This window comes from Thalassophryne amazonica, unplaced genomic scaffold (genome assembly GCF_902500255.1).
Source record: "Thalassophryne amazonica unplaced genomic scaffold, fThaAma1.1, whole genome shotgun sequence".
In the NCBI taxonomy this organism is placed as follows: domain Eukaryota; kingdom Metazoa; phylum Chordata; class Actinopteri; order Batrachoidiformes; family Batrachoididae; genus Thalassophryne; species Thalassophryne amazonica.
The window spans coordinates 465687-489650 of NW_022986255.1; the positions used below are offsets into that span (position 1 = coordinate 465687).

The 23964-nt window shown below is 41.2% G+C and overlaps 1 protein-coding gene across 1 annotated transcript; it reads right to left on the reverse strand.

Moving 5' to 3' along the window:
• Window positions 1–490: 490 nt before the first annotated feature.
• sdhaf4 (succinate dehydrogenase complex assembly factor 4) lies at window positions 491–17781 on the reverse strand. The gene is made up of 4 exons (XM_034165371.1): window positions 17737–17781; window positions 17097–17313; window positions 7895–8008; window positions 491–1080 (listed from the first exon to the last, which is right to left on the reverse strand). The coding sequence occupies exons 1-4, from the start codon at window positions 17779–17781 to the stop codon at window positions 971–973; spliced, it is 486 nt and encodes a 161-aa protein (XP_034021262.1). The 3' UTR covers window positions 491–970.
• Window positions 17782–23964: the final 6183 nt, after the last annotated feature.

Genomic DNA, 23964 nt, shown 5'->3' on the forward strand with positions numbered 1-23964 from the left:
TTACAATAGTCCAGCCTAGAGGAAATAAATGCATGAATTAGTTTTTCAGCATCACTCTGAGACAAGACCTTTCTGATTTTAGAGATATTGCGTAAATGCAAAAAAGCAGTCCTACATATTTGTTTAATATGCGCTTTGAATGACATATCCTGATCAAAAATGACTCCAAGATTTCTCACAGTATTACTAGAGGTCAGGGTAATGCCATCCAGAGTAAGGATCTGGTTAGACACCATGTTTCTAAGATTTGTGGGGCCAAGTACAATAACTTCAGTTTTATCTGAGTTTAAAAGCAGGAAATTAGAGGTCATCCATGTCCTTATGTCTGTAAGACAATCCTGCAGTTTAGCTAATTGGTGTGTGTCCTCTGGCTTCATGGATAGATAAAGCTGGGTGAATGTGAAGCATTATTGTAAAGTGCTTTGAGCATCTAATGCAGATGGAAAAGCGCAATATAAATGCAGTCCATTTACCATTTAACTGAAATTTCTGATCCAAACAACCAATGATTTATAAAAGAAAATCATGGAAATCATCACGGGTGCCCAAACATTTGCATACCACTGTATCTTTTCAGGCCAGACTGGGTGAACAGTTTGGACAAACAGTCCGGACAGCTGGTTATGTACTAAAAGTCCACATGAACTGTCTAGATGTTATATTTGTTTGCTCGTTTTATTTATTTATTTATTTTTTGTAGATGTGATTTGCTCCAAGGTTGCAACAACCACTGTTGAAATGGATTAAATCCAGATCCAACATGTGTGTAAGACAATCATGGACAGATGATGAATTTCTCTTTGATTGGTTCTCAAGCATCAATGTTGACCCTTGTCTGGTTCCAGCTCTTCAGACTCTCGTTTGTCTTTTGTCACACTGGAGTGTCAGACTGTTTGTGTTCTGAACATGTTGCTCGCTGTCACTTTCTGTTTGACTGTTTATAATATACACACTCAGGATGCCGGAACAGCTAGAAGTCGATGCAGCGGCCTTTTCTTTCCCAGTCTCCATAGCGCGTGGGCTCTGGTCCTCGGGGGCCCCCCTTCTCCTTGGTTACAGGGTTTACATCATCAGGAAACTCTGGACGACAACCAACAAATATCTCAACAATGCTGACGCTAACATCTTTCCAAGTCTTCAAAATTTTAACTTTTGTTTACACAGCAGATCTAGCAACATTTAAATGACCTCACCTCTGAACAGTTGTGCTGTTTCCTATGGTGCTGCAGCAGATGTGAAGTGAAATGTGTAAAACTGCTGCTGTTAATGGGCGTGTCCCCCATTATATTATATGGCTGCGACACTACGTGTGCTCTGATTGGCTGATTATTGGTTGGATATTTTCCCATATTGGACAGGTTACCATGACAGTTGGTCCGCAACGCGTACTTTCATTACAAACCAGGAAACTAAAACATGATTAGAAAAACCAAGTCAGACATGAACATACTCCATAAACAGTAGGGGTGTCGGACTTGCTTTTGGTCTCCACCATTGCGGCTTCGTCCCGATGCGTGAATGCCTCCGCACGTCTTTTCATTGCAAAATCTCCTGTAACAGTGGAATCTGATGAAAAATGGCTGATGTCCACCTTTTCTGCCATTTCTCTGGTAGTCAGACGTCCCGGATCAACACAGCCTTCACTTTGGAAATGATCTGGTCGTCTCAGCCTGTCGATGGACGCTTGAAGCGCGGCGCGCCCTCAGCCGCTGTGGGCCGTCTTTAATCCAGTTGTAATGCTCCTTAATCTGTGTGATGCCCATAAGATCTTCACCGAAAGCCATCTGAAGTTTCCGAATGGTTTCCACCTGGCTGTCTCTCACAGTTTCTGAAAAAAATTTTCATGCAGCAAAGGGGCAGTCGCTCGGCCATTTTCCTGACAATAAAAATCCGACGAGGGGGCTGGACCACTCCTCCCACAAGGCGTGCTCACAGGCGAATGACGCAACCGACAGGCATGAAAAAACTCACGCATGCGCACAAAGGTTCAAGCTTGGCTGATGCAATCACACGATTCAAATCCATATAGTTTTTGCAAAAAATAAAGAGGTCGGATACTTTTCTAACAGACCTTGTACATCTAGAATCACTTGATTAACCTTGTAAAGCTGCATTTTCTTAAACATAAACATTTTTTAAGTAATATAACTATTTCTCAGAGCTCTTTGAATCGAAAATCGATTCTGATACAAATCGTCACCCCAAGAATCGAAATCGAATTGAATCGAGAGTTGTTGAACGATTCACATCCCTAATAAACAGGCATGCATGTAACTGGTACTCATGGTTCTTGTGCATGCTAAAAATAAATGATGCACAGCCGAAAACACAAGGGAAGCACTTCATAGGAGGAAAGCAATGACAGATTGTAGGCAAAGTGTTTCCCTCTGTGTGCTGTCTGCTGTGCGTCAATTTTTAGCACACATGAGCATGATAAGAACCAGTTATGTGCGCTCCTGTCCATAAATATCTAAACAGCATTAAAAAAAAACAAAAAAAAAACACAGATTGAAAGTTTACCAGCTAACGACTGGACCATCAGTTAGCAAGTGGTGGAGGAAGCGAACGCGACCAACAGCATCAGCAGCATATTCAGACAATACTGTACGTTTGTGTGTTTACATCTATAATAGCCACATAAATTATTAACCTCACTTGCTCGGTCTGTGACAGTTAGAAGATGCCTGTGTGAAGCTAATTTATTTGCAAGAATCCCCCGCAAAATCCCTCTGTTAAATAAAAGACACGTGCAGAAGAGGTTACAATTTGCCAAAGAGCACATCAACTGGCCTAAAGAGAAATGAAGGAATATTTTGTGGACTGATGAGTAGGGCTGTCACGATTAATTGCCAGGCAAATAATTGCGATTGACGATTATATTGTCTATTTTTTTCCCCTTCTTTATATTCTACTATGTACTATAAAAACACAACTCTGGAAGAAAGTTTGGCTTCTGTGAGTGGAGAAACTGGGAATAGTGCAACATTTTTATTTTTGTCTTCATTTTACATACAGTCCCAACTTTATGATTTGTGGTTATTTCTGTTGAATTTCTGAAATTACAGAACTGCTATAAAGAAAAGTGTGAACATTTTATTGTGTTTTAAAACTTTGTGGAGCAAACACCAAACTTTTATAAAGAAGGAAAAACACCTGGACATGTTCAGGAAAACTGATATAAACTTAACAGAACAATGCAGGCTGATTACACTCCCCATGTTTTTTTTTTGTATAAATAAATTAGAATACAATAAGAGGCAACTCACTTTGAAATAATTAAAACATAGCTACAGCTTATAATAACTTTGAAAAACAACAGAAATCAGCAGCTTGTATTTTTATTCTGACTCCAATTCATTTTAGTGTGATGAAGTCATCCTTTTTTTTCCACAACAGTCATGTTTTGTGCTTGAACATGACATTAAGCTCAAGGTTGAACAAATACATACCTTTGGAAAATAAACTGCTGTTAAAGTTCAGCTTTTTGTGATCTGTGCCTCTGCACAGCTTCTCCACAGTAAGGTTTTTTTTTAACCCGTGTGTGTGTGTAATTTTTGCTCAGTTCATTTATATAGTCATTTTTTAAGGATATTTGACCGTGTATTTCATCTCATGTCCTCATAAATTCAGTATACAACGCGCACATGGTGTGAACAGGACGGTGCCATCAGAACCACATGTGTAAAGAAAGTACAGAGAGTAAAGGCAGCTCCACGGTTTAGTTTTTTTAACATGGTCACTCGGGTTAAAATCCTCTCTCTGCTCTGTGCTCGCCGTCTTAAGTGCACTGACGGTTCACAGCAGAACGTAACGTCTCGTGCCTCCGTTCAGGAATCTCACTCCCTCCCTCGCAGTCTGTTGCGAGTTGACTCCGCGCGCGCGCGCGCACACACACACACACACACGCACAGCTCCTTCTGTAAACTTCCCATTTTAAACGGTTTTGAGTAAGACGGCCACTGTTTTAATCCGCTGTCTTACTCAAATTTGAACGTCCAAATGACGGCAGGACGGCTCGCTGCCTAAAACTATGAATTGAGAGGAAAAACAAAGACTTAAATAAAATAAATGACTCTTCAACTACTAAATTAGTTGTTAATGATTTCAATCGTCAACGTAGTCATGACTAGACGTGGCAGCCCTACTTAAAACCGAAATGCATCCACAGTGGTGCCGTGGTACGTGGCTTTGGAACCAGAACCTCCTCACGCTCCGTGTTATTAGCTGAGCCTCGCAAACCACCCGACCAAGACGAGAGGAAACAAAGGCAACGGGCTGTGTGTGGCTGCTGCTGCACGATGATGTCAGATTCGGAGTCGTTTTATGCAACTTTGTGGATAAAATAAGTACGAGGTCTGTTAGAAAAGTATCCGACCTTTTTATTTTTTTTTTAAAACCTGATGGATTTGAATCAAGTGTGCTTGCATGAGCAAACCTTGAACCTTCGTGCGCATGCGTGAATTTTTTTCACGCCTGTCGGTTGCATCATTTGTTTGTAAGCAGATTGTGTGAGGATGGGTGGAGTCTCTCGGCATTTTTTTCTTTGCAAGGAAATGGCAGCACGACTGCATCAAATTTTGCTAGAAACTGGGCGACAGCCAGGTGGAAACCATTCGGATTATTCAGACGGCTTTCGGTGACAATCCTCTGGGCATCACACAGATTAAGGAGCGGTACAACCGGTTTTAAAGACGTCTGCACAACGGTGGAGAGTGAGCCGCGCTCCGATCGGCCATCAACATGCTGAAATGACCAGATCATTTCCAAAGTGAACGCTGTGGTGATGTGGGACCGTCATGTGACTATCCGAGAAATTGCAGAAGAGGGACATCAGCACTTTTTCGGCACATTCCACGGTGACAGAAGATTTTGCCATGAAAAGAGTTGCAGCAAAATTCATTGGCACGAAGCTGGTGCCACAGCAACAGCCTCCGTGATGAAGCCTCACAGGACATGTTGGGACATGCCCACCTCGTCCACAATTTCTCGGATAGTCACACGACTGAAAAGTCACCAAAAGCCGTCTGAATCTTCCGAATGGTGGAAGAGGTGGGCACCATTTTTCGGAGTCCAGCATGTCCTGTGAGGCTTCATCACGAAGGCGCTTAATGTTTTGGAGTGGACTGACCAATCCCTGGACCTAAATCCAATTGAGAACTTGTGGGGTGACATCAAAAAAGCTGTTTCTGAAGCAAAACCAAGAAATGTGAATGAATTGTGGAATGTTGTTAAAGAATCTTGGAGTGGAATAACAGCTGAAAGGTGCCACAAGTTGGTTGACTCCATGTCTTGCAGATGTGAAGAAATCATGAAAAACTGTGGATATACAACTAAATACTAGTTTAGTGATTCACAGGATTGTTAAAAAAAGCAGTTTGTACATAATAGTTTTGAGTTTGTAGCGTCAACAGCAGATGCTACTATTATTGTGAACACCCCCTTTTCTCCTTTTTTTTTTTTACTAATAGCCCAATTTCATAGTCTTAAGAGTGTGCATATCATGAATGCTTGGTCTTGTTGGATTTGTGAGAATCTACTGGTACCTTGTTTCCCATGTAACAATAAGAAATATACTCAAAACCTGGATTAATCTTTTTAGTCACAGCACTACTATTATTCTGAACACTACTGTACATGTACTGTGACACCTCTAGCTGTTATAAAGTGCAAAATAACCTGTTTATCATAGACTGCTTCCTAAGATAAAGGCTGGGACCCAATTTATAGCTGGTGGACTGGGACAATGGAGACCAAGTGTCTTGTTCAAGCACAATGTTCCCACAGCTACTTTGAAAAAGTAATATCATCACTGATTACTTCTTGAAAAAGCAACTTAGTTACTTTACTGATTACTCAGTTTTAAAAGTAACTAAGTTAGATCACTAGTTACTTTTTTAGCTACTTTCAGCAGCTGCCGACAACCCCCCCCCCCCCACCCCCCACTATGAAAATAAGAACCCGTTTTGCCAATAATCACTTTATAGTCACCGTTTCTTGACTCCAATGAACATAAATACTTGGTTAAAATGTAAACAAAGTCCAAGACATATTCAGTGACCTGGAAATGTTCATGTATCCATCCCCTGATTTGTCTGAAGAAAACTGACAATTAAAATGATTATTTACAGGTATTATACCAAAGGGGCTGATTACTTATGCAACCCATCATCTTGGCTTTTATACTTTTAATTAATTTATATCAAGTTTCAGAGATTTGCTTTCAGTTTGTGTCAAAGAAAGATAATTTTAGAAAATTTTATATTGAGAAGCCTGGTTTACTTTTGTACTTGAAATGCCATAAACATATTGTGAGTGTGAAAAAAAAGTGTGTGAAATACCAAGGGGCTGAATACTTTGGCAAGCCACTGTAACTATTAAATTCTAACATTTTTCTAACATTTAAATTATTTCTAAACATTTTAGTTGTTGAAACTATTATTACGTACTATTAGTAATTATATGAAAAAATGTCTTTGAAAGTGGTCCTTTAATCTAGTGCTGTTGTGGGGAGCCGCCCCCGCCCCCCATGTCCACGGTCCATTCCTGCATGGGTTCGCCCCTGGTTTGCTGTTTGAGTAGGACAAATGGATAACCTTTTATTTATTCAGAAAAAATGACCAGATTGACAAGTAAGAAGGTTTTATCAGCATTTTTTATGTCATGTCGTCCTCAGAAAGAGACTTGGGTACATTTGGGTGACAAATAGTATTTGCGCATTGCAGATATTTGGAAAACTATAGCTCTGAGCGTCACTGCACTTTGAGGTACAACTGATCTTCAACTCCAAGCTGAGCTGCACAGTGGATGAAAAGCTCGCAGCTCACTGAAATTGGGCAGTTCAGACCTCCCCCTGCATCTCGTCGGCACACCTGCTGCGATCGACCCACAATACAAAAATAACACTAACCCACAGTGACTCGGAGAAGTAACTTTAATTACTGATTTGGAAAGGTTAACACGTTAGATTACTTGCTACTGAACAAAAAAGCGGTCAGATTAGAGTAACGCGTTACCGGCATCACTGTTGAAGCATCGAGACAGGCATCACGAAGCACGAACCTGGAATTGAAGGCCACTCTGTACACTGGGAGTCCAACTTCTAACCCACAGTTCTACCTGGTCTGTCTACAGACCAGCTACAATATCCAACAACCTAGCGGGGATCCTGCAAACTCTCAGGATGACCAACATCTGAAATTTATGTTCATTGCTCATCATCACTTTCTTTCTGGTCGGGAACAACAACTACTTTCTCCCAAAAATGTCCATCTCCCAAATAGAAGCAAACATTGCTTGCAATGCCAGAAGAACAGAATCTCTACCCACCTAAAGAAGTTCAGCCTTAATACCAGATTCTTGCAACTTTTCTTGCCTTCAGCTGTTTTGTTACATTTGCAATATAACTGACTTAAAGATCAGCTGCAAGAACCCTGGCACCAAAAATGTCCAACATCTGCAACACAATCAGCATTATGCAACTGCTCAAAGTAGCTGGCCCAGCGAGACCATACAGTAGAGCAGAGATCTCAAACTTGTTCCAGAAAGGGCAGAGAGGGTGCAGTGACTGATTCCACCTGCTCAAAGTGATGTCACTCAGTGAAATCACCTGGTGCGATGGGTGGTTGCAAAGAAAGCCTGCACCCTCTCAGCCCCTTCTGAAACGGGTTTGAGGCCTCTGCAGTAGAGTTAACTGTCAAGACTGTGCCATCACTGCCATGACTGTGATGTGATGAGGTGTAGGTCTGAGGGAACGCACTGCCTTGATTCCTCTGTAAGCAGGCTGAGGGTCACTAGACCCTCCAGTACACACATTAATAATAAAAAAACTATAATAATGAACCATTCACTGAGCTGCTATTTAACAAACCTGACCCCCATCCCATGGGATACTTACTTTCCAGAACATCGTTGCTCTTCTCCTCTGGACTGTCAAGTCGTCCCTGAGGGGTTTTAGCTTTCTTTAGAGGTTCTCTGTCCTTCACTGCTCCACTTGTTGCACGGAAAACTCCTAAACAAGAAACACCAGCAGCCAGAAGGTCATTGTGACTACTGTAAGACCACAACAAAGACAGCAACTACTAGGCCATGGTCCGGAAAAGGGCCGCAGGCACCCCCTCCCCCCAACCTTAAACCAGGGTAAATGCCATAGACCATGATACTGAACATGGTGTCATTGGGGCAGAGAGACCCTAAAACACAATGAGATGTCCTTATAGACCCAGAGGGCCATTGTGGCGGTGCTTATCTACATTTCTGTGGCATAAACAAGAGGTCCATGACTCCCCAATCACAAGACGCCAGTCCATCGCAGGTTACTTTCCCAGCCAAGGCCGGTAACCATTTTATGGCTGAGTGGACGGAAACAATGCAGATCGAGAATCCTGTCCAAAGACACACGCATGTAGCACAAGCAGGGTTCAAACACATGTCTACATATTAGCAGGCAAGCATGTGATCCACTGAGGTACCTGCTCTGGCACTGAGTAAAATAATAGTTAAATAGACTGCTAAATGAGGCATCAGGTGGTGGTGTTCCTATAGGGAGCCACACTGAGTTAAATAAGTATTTGATCCACTGTCAGGTGTGTCACCAGACGGGTGACTGGACAAAAGTCCCCCCCACCCACCTTGGAGTAAAGGTTCACTTTTGAAGAAATTCTAAAGACAGTTTTTGCACATTATGTTCAGAAATGCAAATAGGTGTTCCGGGCACGTCCCATTGGGAGGAGGCCCCGGGGAAGACCCAGGACACGCTGGAGGGACTACATCTCTCGGCTGGCTTGGGAATGCCTTGGGGTTCCCCCGGAGGAGCTGGAGGAGGTGTGTGTGGATCGGGAGGTCTGGGCGGCTTTGCTTGAGCTGCTGCCCCCGCGACCCGACTCCGGATAAAGCGGAAGAAAATGGATGGATGGATGGAAACCAAATATCCAGAAGTTTAATGTTGACACTGAGTTCTTTGAAAGGTGATATGTATACCTTCTCACATATCTGTTCCTGTATCATGCTCCGATGTATCTGTATGAGCCCTTCGGACTCAGGCTCATACAGATACAATCGGGGCATGATACAGGGCGTGATACAGGAACAGACATGTAATAAGATATTTTCATATATTACAACAAAAATAAAGAACAAGAACCATATAATTATCGTCAACTCCTTTTGCCAGTTCCACTGGAGAAACAACAAGGAACCCTCTCTTCTCCTTAGTTCCACTCTTCCATTCAGTGAACAAGTTCACATCACTCTCCGTTTTCCTGGTGGTGTTCTTGTTCTTATGTCTCTCTATAAAGTCATGAGCGTCCTCTTCACTGACTTCTTGGTGTCTCATATTATATATATATATATATATATATATATAATATATATATATATATATATATATATATATATATATATATATATATATATATATATATATAATAACGGTAAGGTAGACATATTTTACATTTATTTGTAAACACCAACACAAGTTACACTGATTCACTTGTGTTGGCTTTTACATAGAATGAATTAGTCAACCAACTGGTATGAGCGGAGGCTAAGTTTACCCATAATCCCTTCGTGCATCCATGTGTTAATGTTCAAACCTTCAGAATTAGTGCATTATTTTAAAATTAACAAATATGTGTTATATATTCTCTTTGTAAAGTTTAAGAGTTTACATTAATGTTGTTATTCTATCCGGAATAATTTGATTTATAAATCAAAACCATAAGTCAAACCTGCTTTCCATTTCAAGACCTCTGCCTCACGGCTGGACCACTGTATGGTGTTAAGGAGTAATGACTTTTTTTTTTTTTTGGTAGTCTATCGGCCAGGCCCTGTCTGATGGGGCAGAGTTGAGCTCAGCTCCCTCACTGCTGCAAAATACATAGAGAGCAGCAAAAGGGATTATAAATGTTTTTCAACATTAGTAGCTAATAACATGTTAGTGGTCTAAAAGTTATCGGAACTAAATTTATTGGAAGATAATTGTTCCGATGATGGTCTGAAAAGCTAATCTGCTACCAAAAACATTAGCTTCGATAATTATCGGTTATCGGATTAGCTGAACAGTGCCCATACTCACCTTGATCAGACATCTTGGTTGAATGAAATGATCTGGATCCTGTATCAGGAGCATGCACTTGTCACCATGGTAACACAAATGGAGGTGTGTCATTGGTGGGGTCAGAAATGGGAGCTCCTGATTGGATGAAAAGCAGGACGATACAAAGCCTGGTATTTTCAATGTCTTTTTTGTATCGCCCTGTTTAAGATTTATATAGCCCTGATTTTATTGCCACATCTTCCAGGGCAGTAAACTGATAGGAAACAGTGATTTATCAGCCCTACGTTTTCTTGCATCTCATGAGGGCTGGTTTATGAGTATATGGCAGATTTTTGTTGTAATATGTGATAAAGAAATTTAAGTTATTACATAGATTAATGCACCAAAACTGAACCTAAAGCAGAAATGGGGACCAAGATGGTGGCGGGGAAGAGGGAGTGTTTTTCAGTCTGTCGGGTAATTTCATAGTCTGCGATTAACCATCAACTTAAAAAAACAAAAACACAACAAAGAAACGCATTAACAACGGGCTGAAACATGAACAGGAAGAAGAAGAGAGACCAACTTGACTAAAACAACAGAGGAATCTGATGTTCAAGAAGAAGTGAGCTGCTGTGAGGCTAACCCAGATATCTAAACCCTTGTGGTTCCATGTCCAGACACTCCCAGTAAAAAGGTAACAGGCCTGTCACACCTTGATGACTTGGCCAGTGTATGCCGACCATATTAAAAATGTTACAGCACACATCCAATAAGTTATGGGTAAGATTTGTATAAGTTAAGAGCACGTTGAAGCTCACTGATACACGTCGTAATACAGTGAGTTCATCGAAAATGTTTGGGTATGCACAATATTTTTGACATATGCCAGTGTATGACACATACATGGGACAAGTTGTAGGTAAGTTCTGCGATTGTTGACATACGTTACTTGTAAGTTACTTAGGCCAAAATACGTCCATTATTTCTGTCCATTGATTGGCTGAACAACTGAATGTCGCAGTCCTCAAGTGAACAGTTAAGACCATTTCAAATATTAAAACCATTCACACACGGAGTAAATATAAAGTCTTAATCTGACCTGATTGTTTCAGTCAGATTCATCATCAGTCTGATGAAAACGTATCCACATGAAGGGTCTTGACTTTGGAAAATGATGTCTGAAAATACTTTAGTTCCTTGTTGTGGCTGAAGAAACGTAGCATTTTTAAAGACATGCCACTGTGGTTTGTGCGTTTCTCAGACTGAACCAGAGAATGCAGGCACTTTGTGCCACAAGAAAATGAACTTATTTTAAAAGTTAAGGAGTTACAGTGCCTCATTCATTCACGTCAGTGTTTATCACAGGCACCAGTCGACTCTTCAGCATGCTGCATGCGAGGAAAATAAATCCCATGATCCACCAAGACAAAAATTAAATAAAATTTAAAGAATGTTAATTACTCTGTTTGGCCTCCGTCTGGAAGGTAGAGGCTCCACAACAATATACGCATGGTCGATGACATGCCTGTCAATATCTACATGCTACGGCTACCAAACAAAAGAGTTCTGCCAGCGGTGGAAACACAAACCAAGCCAGACTTAACACTGTTCTGACCGGACTGCTCGGTGGAAACGTGGCTGTCAACATACACTGGCTAAGCTGTCATGGTGTGACAGGTGTATAACTTATTTGACATAGCCAGTGTATTCAATGTATTTGTCATATGTCAGCATACGCTGGCGAAATCAAGGTGTGACAGGGCCCTAAGACATGACAGCAGAGAAAATGGCAAAATTCTCAAAGTAACACATACGTATGTTGTCTGTAAAATGTGATGAGACATTACGGAACATCACCGCCATTGAGAAGAAAAAAAAGAAAGAAAAAAAAAACCCAATTGAATCAACTTTGAAACAGATGGAAGCGTAGCAATTAACATGCAGAAACTGGCTCTGGAAAGCTTGAAAAACAAAGTAGAGAGACCTTAAAACTGAAAGAAAGCTCTGAAGGCAATGTCGCTGATCATCAGTGTTATAGCTGAAGGTGGTGCTTGAAGATTCACACCAGGACGGAGGATGATGGAGGAGGACATCCAGACCAGGAAAATCAACATCATAAGGACAGTGGCATCCTGAAACCCGTGACAACTTGAAGGAGGTGTCGACATCATCCATCGAATTGGGCAATAATGACAAAAGCAATCACTGTCCTGTTCGACATGCAACCCCACAGCAATGCTTTCTGGAAGGAAGCCAAAAGATCCAAGTTTGTTCAAGACAAAAAAATGAGAATCAGACGTGCTGTCCCCAGACTAGTCTAGGACCTAGCTAAGGCATGTGTGCACATGATTTTGGAGAGGATAACTCAATTGTTCTTGACTAATATGACTCCAATGAAAAACTTGGGACATGTGCCAAACCTCCATCTGGGACCAACAGCCCGAAAATGACCACAGCCTCTTCTGTCCCGACTGTTACTTCAGACACAGCTGTATTTTTCAACTACAGCAGCTACAGATTTTCCAAGTTACTCAGTATGTCAGAATGACCAACACATGTTTAAAAGGGTCACAGAAGAGTGTAAAATTTCTAATTTTGATACTTTAAGAGAAAACATGAGGTTAAATGAGCTACATACAGTCTGGAATTGCCACATATTTAGTAACTGAAACTGTCTGGGCTGTTGGCTGTTTTCCCTGATAACACTATGTAACAAATTGTTATTTTAGTTTTGTTCCTGGGTACACAGCGGGTTTTACTAACCTGTTCTGCCTTAAATAAATAGAAAATAGCTGTTATTCCACAGAAAACTTTGCTTCTGTGATCAGGACAATGATATTTTGAAATTTGTCTGTTTTCAAGAATATTCTCGATTCGCCTTCACTACTACTGAGTACTCGTCTAGAATATTTAACTGCTAGAACTGTCCAGAATTTCTAGAAATTTCAAGAAACTTTTAGAACTGTCTAGAATGTTAAAAAAAATAAAATCAAAGTTGTGCTGAATGTAGTCATTTTTCCATAGACTTTAGACATAAGCAGTTGAAATATAACACTTAGAAGCCAGGAACAAAAATTGTGTTTAAAACACTTAAGATCTCCAGATACTGCTGTGTGCTAAAGAAACAATTTGTTTGCATTGTTCACTTTAAATCAATATTCCATTGATAACACTATGATTGAAAATAAAATGTCGTATTTGGCAAATGTTCGTTTTCTTTCTATGTACGGTAATAAGTTTACCCACTTATTTTAGCCATTTTCTTTTAAAATATCAAAATAGAAATTTTATACTTTTCATGTACTGGTCTTTCTGAACATTTTGAGTACCTTGGAAAATCTATAGCTGCGGTAGTTTGGAAAATCCAGCTGTATTTGTAGTAAGACTCTGGATTAAAAAAAAGGGTGTGGTCATTTCGGGCTGTTCGTCCCGGATAGCGGTTTTTAGCCCATGTTCCAAGTTTTTCACTGGGGTCATATTAGTCTAGAACAGTTGAGTTATCCTCTCTGAAATGATATGCACACCTGTCTCAGCTAGGTCCTTAACTAGAGGACAAATCAGCCAGACAGAAGCTGTAGCCCTCAGTGAGAAGGGCAGAGGGACACTTGGGTTCTTTCCTCCCTTTTGCCTCCATAAACAGAAATAACAGGTTGTACAGAGGTTCAGAGTTCCTTCCTTTTAAGTGTGCTGGCTGAAGAAATTTTGATCTGCACTATAGTAACAAGAAATTATTTTTAAAAATTTAGAAATTATTAAAAAATTATTTTGGATCACAAGGGGTCTGGACAAAGTGGGACTTGCCACTTTGGAGGCTGGAGCCCTTTCGCACCCGTTTCCTGCCCCCATTCAGTGCACAACACCCTTCCATCACCATCCAACCTTTACAGATGGGGAATGAGGGAAGACCCACTGTGCAGGCTATGCTCACATAGAGAAGCCATGGCGCACATACTGGCAGGATGTAAGACTGCTCTTCGCCAGGGAAGACACAAATGGCATCATGATAATGTCCTCTGTTCACTGGCTGACATCTTGGAGGAGGTGAAGCTGGAAAGCATCAGTCCAAAGACGAGACCAGCAGCAGCCATACAGTTTGTCAGGGAAGGGGAGAGGCCACCAGCCCCCAGGAAGACAAAGAAAGCACCTCTTACGAGCAGCACAACTGTTGTGATGAAAGACTATGTATGTGCCCCTTGCAGTGTGATTGACAGCTTGACTAGCCAATTGGATTGAATGGTGTGTTAATGTTAGGTTGAGAGCACTTCGTTTAGAGTGAAGACTAGTTTCACTACCCAAATGTGGAGAAAAAAACTCTGTGGTTATGTCGTGTGCGTGCCTTTAAAAGGTGAGTATTGTTTAGCCAGGTATATTCCTTGTAGTAGTTTACTGTTGCGTGATGTGCGGGAGATACGTGCGTGTGGATAATGCAGGCAGAGTTATTAATGACCACTTTATCTTCTGTTAATGCTAGTGTTATGCTAATAGCTTTACGACATCTGCAGGCTTGGCGTATTATACAGCTATTGACGTTGGTTTGAATATTATTATTATGTTTTATTTAGGCATTTCTGTTACATAGGATTTATATGTTCCTGATCTGTGTTACAGAACCACACACTGTTGTACAACCATGTTTATTAAAGAAAGAAGTAACTCCACGACATCTCATGTGCATTCTAATTGGTGCCCCCTGGCAGTCGCGAGGCAATAAAGAACCCATCAAATTAGCTCTCCCCTAGAAAATTGTGGGAAATGAGAGTGGACCCGAGAAGCAGTAATCCCACCCAATTGTGCGAACATTGCTAAGGCCAGACTTGGCCTTATGTTGGGAGGGGTTGAAAGAAGATCATTTCTGATTGAGCAGACAGTCCCGTGGGAAGACGGATGCCAGGAGGTGCACGAGAAAAAAAGCCTCCAAGTATCAAGACATGAGCAGTGGAGCAAAGGATGGTTTTCCTGGCTGTTCCCAGTTGAGGTTGGTAGTAGGGTTTTCTGGCTCAGTCTGTGTGGCAGACCTTTGCAGCTTTTGGGATAGCAGGAAGGGAAAGGAAGACAGCTGGTCATAAGTTTGGGGAGGCAGCAGAAAGAGCATTTTGTTGACCCTGGAAAAGGAGGGAGGAGGTGAGCTGGGGACCAAGAAAAGATGGGCAGTGATCGGCCACTGCTGCCGACCCACCAACTGGAGGACATTGTGGTTCAGGGTCAAAACATCCAGTGAAGTTGGATGCCACCTGATGACATCTTCTCATGGCTGAAAGCTACAGTCATACAGGTGACTGAAATAAATAGCATCAGTGCAGATTTATTTGACAGCATTTTCCTCTGGGCTACCACTGACTTCCAGGAAAGGCTGGATGGCAACCAAGGAAGATTGATGATGCTGGAAAGGCATTTGAACTCCAGTAAAGATTGGCGTGGTTGAGTGAGGCCAGCAACCTTACACATAGCAATCGCGGAGGGCACCAACTAATGCTACGGAAGTGAAATAATGAGCAATACCTTCCAGAGTCTTCCAGGGGGGGGGGGGGGTGAGGGACACGATGGGATGGACACAACAACTATGCCACATGGGATAACAAGACAGGTCATGCAAACCACTCTTACAGGGGAAGCGTTAGACGTGAAGTACCATTGCAGAAGGTTTTTCCAAGAACACAAGGGGCCTTAAAATACATCAATCCATGTGTGGCTGTGGGAGACATTCTCCTGCAGTGTGCTGCACGGCCAGCACTGTAGGGGAGACGGGGACCATTGCCCCGGGAAAATTTTTAAATCTATAACTCCCTGAAACACTGTTGTCTGCATTTTTGAGGGCCACATTTTGTGAAGTAAAGCCATAGTTGTTTTTTTTATCTTGTTACAGCCTTACTTTTAACCTTCCCCCCAAAAACAAGGCATTAGGCCAAAACATGGAAGCCTGTAGAAATGTAACTGCTAGTAACAAGGAACCAGGTACCTCTGGCGCCTCTTTTGGCTGCCATTCAGCCTGTTGTAAAATAAAATATTACTCTATCATTCTGGGAGGGGGATTGGTCCCTGTCATCAGTCTTATAGCCATAATATTAACTACCAATACTTCATAATTTACTGTCAAATTTCAGTATAATACTTAGTATTAATATGTTGCATAACTACACAATTAGGTAACAGCTCAAATTCGTTTTAATAACACTAACCCATAATCAATACGGATCGAATCAAAATAATCAATTCTGAATCTAAGAATTGGAATCAAATCGATTTTTTAAATTTGAATTGATAACCAGCTCTAACTGTCAGTGCCACATAAGTCAGGAGAATAAATATCTTGTGTTGTGTAAACATCACTTTTTAAGTGAAATCATCAACCTCTGAAGAAAATTATTAAAATAATATTGTCCAGTTGAATCTTCAATTTTTTACGGTATTTCAATGAAACAACTTCAATATTTTTCCATAGAGAAAACGCTGCTCGGTCAAAGGCTTTGCCTTCATTAGATATCAAAAGATAGTATGTAAGTTTGGGGTTTCCATTAGAAAGCATGTAGAGTATGGATTTTGTCGTAAGCTAGCAGTGACCATTCAATACCCTAAAACATATTACACCATAGCTTCTTTTTCTATAACATAACCGTATATACAGCTTAGCCTACTAACTATACGAGTAACTTAGTAATGTAGTTTTACAACAAGTCTACAGACTAGGTAGACGTATACTCCATCTTCTCCTGTATGAATACTTAGGAGCTAACTCCTATAATATTATGTAGTAAGTAGAGTTCTTATATATCTTGTTTAGTACCGTGATTATGTAAATGTCACCTACATACATACTGTCCATATTCTTGAGCTGCTTCGGTGGGTAGAAAACAAAAAAAACAAAAGCTTTTCAACCTACCATCCCTGGTTCTCAAGACCAGGTACCTAAGTGGAAATACTCTACTTTCCTTTTTACGATATACTTTAGTATACATGTCCGTGACATGTACATATGATTGAAAAACCCATTTGGTGTACATTTATATCTCAATCAAAAGTGCTTCAATCACTCTCATTTGTGACAACGAGGTGCAAAACCAACCTGAACACACAGCTCGACTCTTCGGAAGGAAACGCTTGGTGACTGAAGCACAAACGCCACAAAGAAAACATGACCGACGGAGAAAAAAAAAATCTGAAATGAAACAAAATGAACGAAGTAAAACACAAAATAAATCAGCAGCTTGAACAAACGAAACTACGCCTTCAGCTTTGCTGTCGTCATCATCAAAGGACGGAAACAGACACTCAGCCCCACCCTGCTCAGAGCGTCGCTCTCATTGGACCGTCATCTCTGCTATTATGGAATTGTGGGATATCTGCTCGTCGGGCGCCGCTCTCGTTGGAGCGATATAACACACAGAATGTGTCTCTTTGTCCCAGATTGATCTCTTTTAGTGCAGCTTCTTGTTCTGACTTTAACACCCGTCTTTCATCGCCAGCTGTAGATGGTAGTGATGGGTATGAACAACACTGTGCCGAGCGCACAAGAGTGAACCTGCGTATCGCTTTAAGAAAAGTCACGTGACCGATACAGGAGCCAAATTGTGTTTATAAGGAAACAAACTGATGGGTCTGTATTTGGGATCTTATTCCTGCTCTGTCTGAGTCTGAACGGTTGGAAGAAGTGAAACTGCTCTGACTCCTTGGAGTAGACCTGATCTGGTGGTTGAGGTGCTGACTGCTTTGCTCAGAGTGGAGAAGGGGGCGTCAGCTGTGTGCTTCATGTGGGTCCCGGCCACATGTGGGGGGTCAGGGGTAATGAAATTGTGGATTCAGGTTGCAAAGAACGCTTTAAGACATGACACTGTAGATCTTGAGGTGGCTCATAGCAGCTCTGAACATAAGCCATGATTACAGAAGTAGTGTAGTAGCTCAGTGGCAGAAGGATTGGGACAATGGAAATAAGGGTAGACATTTTTATAGTGTGCAGAAATCTGTTTTTGGTGACTGCCCAACCCGGGGGAATACAGAAGGGAGCAAGTACTGTTGGTTGGGACACTGTGGACTGGCGTCTGACTAGGGTTGCCACCTGTGTCTGACAAAAATCCTGGACATGTTGACCATCGAATCGATCTTTTGTTTGTAAGCAACAGTGCCCTTCACACATCTACCCAAGACAAAAATCACCCTTCTACGCTGAAATTGTATTGCTCTAATCATAAAAACGACACTTTTGCTAGTTATTTGTTTAGTTATTTGCTTACATAACAGCAGGTCTTTATTGTTTTGGTTTATTTCCAACAGTTTTTAGTTGTGGACACCTGGGGGCAGTAGTGGGCACAGGTAAACAGGGAATAAATAGTTAAGTTCCGTTTATGTGGAATAAAAACAGATAATGTAATTTTTCACCGTCTGTAAGAATACCTGAATGTAGCAATGTAAGGTGTAGTTGTCAAACAGCTTACCTGTGTGGTGTGTGCTTTACCTGTGTCTCTGCTGCTTGCTGCTCTTGGCTAAACAACACATAGGAGGACATGTAACTGATCTAACTGGGCACATACAGGAGTAGGCAGATAAGACTATTGGATTTCATTTAATTCACCAAACCTTACCTAATCTGACCATAAAGGACAAATTGCCTTGGTTTGACGTGAGCTCTAGATTCGATTAAGATGTTTTTTAGACTTGGCGTGATCATCTAATGCGGTTTTACCTTCATGTTTCAGGAGACTTTTCGCTGGGCACAGGGAGCAGCTACCATAAATGGATCGTCTGGACATGGTCTTAGCCACATAGCATATTCTCCTGTTTTAACCATCATTGTTAAAGCATGTCGAGCTTTTACATTTTTTCTTTATTGGCCTGTCACTGCCCATCGCCTCCTGTAGCCCCCTTGTCATCGGTCTCTCCACCCATTTTCACATTAAAACTTCACTGATTTTAGTCACTGGATCCTTTTCTTTCGTTGTCTCTCCTTGTCCCACACACTCTCCGTCTCCACCTCACATTCCAAATGAGTCGCCAGCCCCACCACACAGTATGCTACATCATTTTTCTAGAAAGCAGTAAGGCTGTGCACAGGTTTATGGACGTAGGCACACTACAATTAAACTGAAATACAAGGTCTGTTAGAAAAGTATCTGACCTTTTTATTTTTTTCAAAACTATATGGATTTGAATCACGTGTGCTTACATCAGACAAGCTTGAACCCTCTGTGGGCATGCAAGAGTTTTTTCCACACCTGTCAGTTACGTCGTTCGCCTGTGGGCAGGCTCTGAGTGAGGAGTGGTCTATCCCTCCCATCGGAATCTCTTTGTCTGAGAACTTCCTGAGAGACTGATGCTTGGCTTGATCAAAATTTTTTCAAAAACTGAATGAGAGATTATGGACTGTTGCTGTCGCTTTAAGGACTGCCCACGGAGCGGGACGTCGCAACGCGCCCTGAGCCGCCGCTGTCTGCCTGTTTCAAGCCCAAAGCTTCCAAATTTAAGCTTCTGTTGACCCAGGACGTCATGACAGAACAGAGAACTTTCAGAAGAGGTCAGGATCAGCAGTTTATGCGGACATTCCACTGTTAAAGGAGATTTTGTAATGAAAGAAAGTGCGGACGGGTCCGCGCGTCGGGACGCAGCCAGCGCCGCGCGCCACCACAGGAAAAACACCACCATTGGAAGCCTTAAGGACAAGTTGGAACATGTCCAGCTGTTAAACAATTTCTCAGATACTCACTCAACTGAAAGCCATCAAAAGCCGCCAGGTTTTTACAAATGGTTATCAACATGGAGGTTTTTTTCCTGTGGCGGCGTGCCGCGCTGGCTGCGAGCCGACGCGCCAATCCGTCCTCACGTCTTTCATTAAAAAAATCTCCTTTAACAGTGGAATGTCTGGATAAACTACTGATTCCGACCTCTTCTGAAAGTTCTCTGTTCTCTCACGACGTCCTGGGTCAACAGAGGCTTAAATTTGGAAGCTTTCAGCTCAAAACAGGCAGACAGCGGCAGCTCAGGGCGTGTCACGACGTCCCGCTCCGTGGGCAGTCCTTAAAGCGACAGCAACAGTCCATAATCTCTCATCAGCCGTTAAAAATTTCAGAGAAACCAGCTGAATTCTCGAATGGTGTCCACTTCGATGTGCCTCACAGGTTCTGAAAAAATTTTGATCAAGCAAGCGTCAGTCTCTCAGGAAGAAGTCAGACAAAGGAATTCCGACGGAAGGGGTGGACCACTCCTCACTCAAAGCCTGCCCACAGGCGAATTACATAACCGACAGGTGTGAAAAAACTCACGCATGCGCACGAGGGTTCAAGCTTGTCTGATGTAATCGCACGTGATTCAAATCCATATACAACCCCTGGCAAAAATGATGGAATCACCGGCCTCGGAGGATGTTCATTCAGTTGTTTAATTTTGTAGAAAAAAAGCAGATCACAGACATGACACAAAACTAAAGTCATTTCAAATGGCAACTTTCTGGCTTTAAGAAACACTATAAGAAATCAGGAAAAATAATTGTGGCAGTCAGTAACGGTTACTTTTTTAGACCAAGCAGAGGGAAAAAAATATGGAATCACTCAGTTCTGAGGAATAAATTATGGAATCACCCTGTAAATTTTCATCCCCAAAACTAACACCTGCATCAAATCAGATCTGCTCGTTAGTCTGCATCTAAAAAGGAGTTATCACACCTTGGAGAGCTGTTGCACCAAGTGGACTGACATGAATCATGGCTCCAACACGAGAGATGTCAATTGAAACAAAGGAGAGGATTATCAAACTCTTAAAAGAGGGTAAATCATCACGCAATGTTGCAAAAGATGTTGGTGTTCACAGTCAGCTGTGTCTAAACTCTGGACCAAATACAAACAACATGGGAAGGTTGTTAAAGGCAAACATACTGGTAGACCAAGGAAGACATCAAAGCGTCAAGACAGAAAACTTAAAGCAATATGTCTCAAAAATCGAAAATGCACAACAAAACAAATGAGGAACGAATGGGAGGAAACTGGAGTCAACGTCTGTGACCGAACTGTAAGAAACCGCCTAAAGGAAATGGGATTTACATACAGAAAAGCTAAACGAAAGCCATCATTAACACCCTAAACAGAAAAAAACAAGGTTACAATGGGCTAAGGAAAAGCAATCGTGGACTGTGGATGACTGGATGAAAGTCATATTCAGTGATGAATCTCAAATCTGCATTGGGCAAGGTGATGCTGGAACTTTTGTTTGGTGCCGTTCCAATGAGATTTCTAAAGATGACTGCCTGAAGAGAACATGTAAATTTCCACAGTCATTGATGATATGGGGCTGCATGTCAGGTAAAGGCACTGGGGAGATGGCTGTCATTACATCATCAATAAATGCACAAGTTTACGTTGATATTTGGACACTTTTCTTATCCCATCAATTGAAAGGATGTTTGGGGATGATGAAATCATTTTTCAAGATGATAATGCATCTTGCCATAGAGCGAAAACTGTGAAAACATTCCTTGCAAAAAGACACATAGGGTCAATGTCATGGCCTGCAAATAGTCCAGATCTTAATCCAATTGAAAATCTTTGGTGGAAGTTGAAGAAAATGGTCCATGACAAGGCTCCAACCTGCAAAGCTGATCTGGCAACAGCAATCAGAGAAAGTTGGAGCCAGATTGATGAAGAGTACTGTTTGTCACTCATTAAGTCCATGCCTCAGAGACTGCAAGCTGTTAGAAAAGCCAGAGGTGGTGCAACAAATACTAGTGATGTGTTGGAGCGTTCTTTTGTTTTTCATGATTCCATCATTTTTTCCCTCAGAATTGATTCCATATTTTTTCCCTCTGCTTGGTCTAAAAAGTAACTGTTACTGACTGCCACAATTTTTTTTCTTGATTCTTATAGTGTTTCTTAAAGCCAGAAAGTTGCCATTTGAAATGACTTTAGTTTTGTGTCATGTCTGTGATCTGCTTTTTTCTACAAAATTAAACAACTGAATGAACATCCTCCGAGGCCGGTGAGTCCATCATTTTTGCCAGGGGTTGTAGGTTTTGAAAAAAATAAAAAGGTACGTTAGTTTTATCACAGACCTCGTACACATTTTGCCCAACATGTTCAAAAATCCGGGACATTCAGTGTCCCGGATTTTTTTTTTTTTTTTTTTCCGGGAAAGACCATGAAATCCAGGACAATCAGAAAAAACCGGGACAGGTGGCAACACTACGTCTGACCTATGTCTAATTGGTAAACACCACAATGGAAGTGTGAAACCTGCACAAAGAAAGAGACTATCCCTCATGTTCTGATGGAGTGTAAAATATTTTCTGAGCAGAGGAGAGTTCTTTTTTCACATATTATGATCTTGGTTTTTAGTTTGTTTATTAAAGTGCCGCTTGATCCGTCTGCACGTCAGCAAGAGGTCTACAGTGCCCTGATGGATTTTGTGTTTAGCTCTGGCTTGCAGCATAGTCTGTGAGTAGAGTGTAGTAGTCATGGTCTGCCAGTGAAAGGCAGCAATGCGCTCACTGGTGCGCAGCCTGCCGGAAATCCATAAGAAGACATGTTGCGGATTTGTTGGATGGAGTTTTGCTGTTGGAGTTTTTCTTGCCCCTACCTTGTTCCACTGACCTCATGGCACGTTCACAGACGTTTCCCCAGTCTGGAATAATTTTGATCTTTTGACGCCAAATAAGGTAAATCTTTGTTTACTGTTATTTTTCCAATTAGATATGTTTGTACTCCTTTACAATACTGGAAGAATAACCACAAAACATATCCACACCTTTATCAACTCGCACTGAATCTTTCTGCTCACCATCTTCATCTGTACCCTGTGAAAGAGTTTTTTCTGAGGCAGGGGAACTGGTGTGTAAGAGGAGAAATCGCCTTCAGAAACCTTTGTTCCTCAATAAAAATGCATAAGTGAATCTATTTTCAGTCTTTATTTCATATGCTTTAACACTTAAGTTAACAAATTTCCATACACAAGTTACAAATTTTAACTCTGAATTTATTACAGACAAATTTGCTATATTTTACAAACCAACTCAGTTTAGCATTTACACAAACAAGGTTTTAAAACACATTTTAAACTCTTCTCATGAACAACTTAACTCCACACACAACTTGAGCACAACTTGAAATTATGCAATGATGAGATCATATTTTAAATAGAGGGACCTGGCGATTAACTATTCACAGGCTGACGTTGCGTTTCCAGCACAGTAAACTTTTCCATCTTATTTACCTGCAATGATTTTATAACTACTGCAGGGGTCACTATTGAGCGACCAACACAGTGCCGATGTAGCCCATGTGGTCTTTATGTTGTGTCAATTTCACCAAAATTCCGTTTTATTTGTGAGTATTAATGGGATTGTGTGTAAGTTTATTTTGACAGTTTTTACTTAGAGGCTTTTATTTTGGCGGTGTTGCTACTTCCTGGGGATTCGCGCGCTTTTCCTCAGTTGCTGGGAAGAGAGCAGAGGGGAGGTAAGCTGCAGGAATACTCTCGTGCTTCAAGTTATAAATTGTTTGACTAAGTTCATTTTGATTGTATTTTTATGTTGTTAATAATTTATAAGACCTTCGTCAATGTGTACGTTAGTGATAAGTGTGTGGAATAGCGTTTTTTATGTTAAATACAGCACTTGAAAAAAGTAATGTTAGCCAGTGGATTAAGCTAGCAGCATGGTCTCACTTTCATCTGTGGCACTTTCTTCATATTTTTCTACAGACTTGTGTGAACCTGTGAGACTGGAGTGGCTGTATTTGCATATGTTGTGTTTCACACAGGTATGTTGATAAATGTATTTTTTTTTGTATCAACGAAAATTTGTAATAAGATGTGTTTTGCACATGATTAGTTTATTTAGTAAAAATATCTAAAAATTGCCATGATCAGGGGAGTTTATTTGTTCTAAGTGTAAAGCTATATGATCACATTGTTAAAATATCATAATTTGTAATTACCGTAACACAGTGTGTTGCTGG